Raw genomic sequence first — 3790 nt, 5'->3', positions numbered from 1 at the left:
AAGATTTTAAGATAGCGCGTGTACACCACATTCCCTTCCCCCTCCCCGGCCGCAGGATTAAGATTTATGGGCAGGAAGTGGCACGAAGATTATCATCTAAACTCAAAGTTTATCACGAGTTTTAGCGTGATTATGGCCGCACCAGAACATATCTTATTCCCATAGTACACGTAATGGACTCTTTATGTCAAGGTCGGGCCCACTAATCGCAGGTATGGTCATCAAATTCAAGAGGAGCACGGGGAGGGAGCAACACCTCCGTCCTGGAAAATTCACAGCCAAAAACGTTTCTTCGATCACCAATAAACAAGGTAAAAATATATTTCCATTTCTTTTCTGTACTTTTTAAATTTCATCGCATTTGGAAATTATTTTAGATTTCTGATCATCCCACTTTCCCTTTGGTTCGGATTCGGACCTCCGTCCTGGAAAATTCACAGCCAAAAACGTTTCTTCGATCACCAATAAACAAGGTAAAAATATATTTCCATTTCTTTTCTGTAGTTTTTAAATTTCATCGCATTTGGAAATTATTTTAGATTTCTGATCATCCCAGTTTTGTTCATAAACTAATACGAATTAGTCTATAATATTTTGATATATATATAAATATATATATGTATACACACACATACACACACACATATATATATATATATGCGAGCTAGCTCATCTCCTGCGATTGTTCATCACCTTCATATTGCAAGGATATTTTAGTTCTTTTGTTGAATTTTCATTGTAATATTTTTGAATTATGCTCAAATTCATGAAAAGAGGTGATCCATTTGTATTTTGCTTTTCTGCTGGATTTGTAGGATATTTACGTGTCTGAATGGAAGACTTTGAATTTCAAAGCCGTGTGCGTTTGGAAAAATTCTTATCTTTTCTCCTTTTTCTTTTTTGGTTAATTTTCTGTTGGCGCCTTTGTTTTCGTGAAATTTCTGTTTTTTATATTTGCTAAGTCGTGAGTTGTTTGAGAATTTTCATCTTTAAATTGTTTCTCCAATATAGGAAAATGTTTTTTTTTAGTAAAAACATTACTGTATGAAAACTTGATTAGGTAGGATTTGATTTTAAATGAATATACCATGTTGGGCAATCATCAAAACGTATGAATTTGAAATTTCAAAACTGACAGCTTTGATTGTTATTTCATGGTGGATTTAGCTTTAATTTGTAATCTCATTTGTTTTTCACATTTGTTGAGTGTAGGTGTTCAGATTCAAGGGTGGCATATTTTGGCCTAATCTTGAGCTTTCTGCTGAATATCTATGAGGTTAAAAGTCTTTCAACATTCTCTGATATAATATTTCAACAATCAAGTTACAATCTTTCAGCATTCTCTGATTTCCCCCTTGAAATATAAGATCCAGGGAATGCTGAAAGATGTGCCTCGGTACTCAGAACTTTGCTGCTCAAAGCCATGAGGCTTTGAATTCATTAGAGCTGCCTTTGTTGTTTGCCCTTAGTGAGGCTGGGTCTATACATCAAAGTTCGATCACCCTCGGTTCGAAAAAGCTCCATGGGACCTCACGTAGGTGCAAAATGCTGGTTTTCTTGATGCATGATCCGAGTGAAGACGGTTGAACGGATTCTTTTTCCTTTCTTTTTTTTTATCGTTAAAATATATAGACTATATTAGCAGGAACACGTAAGGGGCTGTTGTTTAGGTTTTTAGGCTTGGAATGGAAAACAAGTCGAATGTGTTATTAAAGAGGTATGAGTTAGGAAGGTTACTTGGCCAAGGCACGTTTGCAAAGGTTTACTATGCGAGGAGCTTGATAACCAATCAGAGTGTAGCCATCAAAGTCATAGATAAAGAAAAGATTATGAAGGTTGGGCTCGTTGATCAAATCAAGCGCGAAATTTCTATTATGACATTGGTAAAGCATCCGAATGTCATACAGCTTTATGAGGTCATGGCGACCAAAACAAAAATCTACTTTGTTATGGAGTATGCTAAAGGCGGCGAGCTATTTGACAAGGTTGCCAAAGGAAAGCTGAAGGAGGAAGTCGCGTGGAAATATTTTAACCAGCTGATCAACGCAGTTGACTTTTGTCACAGTAGAGGTGTTTATCACCGTGATATAAAGCCGGAGAACTTGTTGCTGGATGAGAATGATAATCTGAAGGCTTCTGATTTTGGATTAAGTGCTCTTGCTGAAAGCAAGCACCAAGACGGGCTGCTCCACACCACTTGTGGCACCCCTGCTTATGTTGCTCCTGAAGTCATTAACAGGAAAGGATATGATGGTGCCAAAGCTGATATTTGGTCTTGCGGGGTGGTGTTGTACGTTTTATTGGATGGTTATCTCCCGTTTCATGATTCAAATTTGATGGAGCTGTATAGGAAAATTGGCAGAGCAGATTTCAAATGCCCAAGTTGGTTCCCTCCCGAAGTAAAGAGGCTGTTGTTCAGAATCCTGGATCCAAACCCCAGTACAAGGGCTTCCATTGATAAAATCAAGGAAAGTACTTGGTACAAAAAAGGATTGAAGTCCAAGCATATTAATTTTGAATCAGAAAACAAGGATGCGTCTTCTTTAGATACAGAGACTTCTAGTTGGCATGAGAGTGCCAGTGTGGCTGCCGAGGGAAAACAAGAACCAATCAGACCTCCAAACTTGAATGCTTTTGATATAATCTCTCTTTCTGTTGGGTTTGATCTGTCTGGCTTGTTTGAAGAAGATTATCGGAGGAGAGAAGCAAGATTCATTTTCAGAAAACCTGCCACAGTCATCGTCTCCAAGCTGGAAGAAATTGCTAAGAAACTGAGGATGAAAGTGAAGAAAAGGGATGCGGGATTGTTCAGATTGGAGGGTCTGAGGGAAGGTAGAAAGGGAATCTTGTCCATTGATGCAGAGATATTCGAGGTCACTCCATCTTTTCATTTGGTGGAGGTAAAATTATCAAATGGAGATTCAATGGAGTATCAAAAGATACTGAAAGACGACATAAAGCCGGCTCTCCAGGACATAGCTTGGGTTTGGCAAGACGACCAACAACAGCAGCCACACCAACAGCAACAACATCATCTACAACCGCATGAGGTGCAGCATGAACGGCTACCACAACTACAACAGGAAGAACAACATAAACAGCAACAACAATGCCAACCCTTTGCCAGCGTTCACCTTGTATCTTAAATTATTGTACATTTCACAAACTTTCAACCTCCTAACTGTCTCTGTATTCCTGTAAGTTTCAGATCTCTCTTAAAGAAAATATTCTTATATTTTATTTTCATTAAATTGTCGTTTTTAGAATATTTTTTATCATATACTGCTTCTGAAGGTTGTAGTAGGCATGTTTTGCATTTTCCATTTGAAAATTTTCAGTTATATGAGTAACGTTCATAGAAATTTGCCAACATAAATCCCGGAAAACCTAGCAAAAGACCTTTACTTAAATATCTTATTATTTGGAACTGCGCTGTGATTCAGGTGTATTGAAACTGTGTGACATGAACTGAAGCAACTCTATTCAATGTATATCATTTTTTTTTCCCGTCAGGTTTACGTTTAAATGTAACATAGAAACTTCTGAAGATTTTCTGACTTTAATGACATTTTCAGCTGTCACGCTCATATTTTTATGCCAGCTAAATTTTCGCCTTCAGATTTTGATATTAACAAACAGAAGTAAAATTTCAGTGCTCAATACAAACAAGTTTGAAATACAAGACTAAGTCATATATGTCGGCAGCGAAAACAAGATACAATTAGTATCACAATGATTTAAACAATAAAGATTGTTGTACAATAAAAATTTAAACAATAAAGATTGTTGT

At 37.1% G+C, this 3790-nt stretch overlaps 1 protein-coding gene across 3 annotated transcripts; it reads left to right on the top strand.

The window, feature by feature from the left end:
• The first annotated feature begins 295 nt into the window (after positions 1 to 295).
• LOC21393981 (CBL-interacting protein kinase 2) lies at positions 296 to 3280 on the top strand. 3 transcript variants are annotated; one of them, XM_024173536.1, is made up of 2 exons: positions 296 to 311; positions 1213 to 3280. In XM_024173536.1, the coding sequence occupies exon 2, from the start codon at positions 1686 to 1688 to the stop codon at positions 3144 to 3146; it is 1461 nt and encodes a 486-aa protein (XP_024029304.1). In that variant the 5' UTR covers positions 296 to 311; positions 1213 to 1685; the 3' UTR covers positions 3147 to 3280. The 3 variants fall into 3 exon arrangements, with proteins under 3 accessions (XP_024029304.1, XP_010108499.1, XP_024029305.1); XM_010110197.2 differs by lacking the exon at positions 296 to 311 and adding an exon at positions 398 to 473; XM_024173537.1 differs by lacking the exon at positions 296 to 311 and adding an exon at positions 1032 to 1060.
• Positions 3281 to 3790: the final 510 nt, after the last annotated feature.

Source organism: Morus notabilis, unplaced genomic scaffold (genome assembly GCF_000414095.1).
Source record: "Morus notabilis unplaced genomic scaffold, ASM41409v2 Scaffold695, whole genome shotgun sequence".
In the NCBI taxonomy this organism is placed as follows: domain Eukaryota; kingdom Viridiplantae; phylum Streptophyta; class Magnoliopsida; order Rosales; family Moraceae; genus Morus; species Morus notabilis.
Note: the sequence above shows the minus strand (reverse complement) of the source record. Positions and strands in the feature narration are given on the sequence as shown.

Coding starts and splice junctions, on each gene's coding strand:
- LOC21393981 (XM_024173536.1), top strand. CDS start 1,686: ATGGAAAACAAGTCGAATGTGTTATTAAAGAGGTATGAGTTAGGAAGG.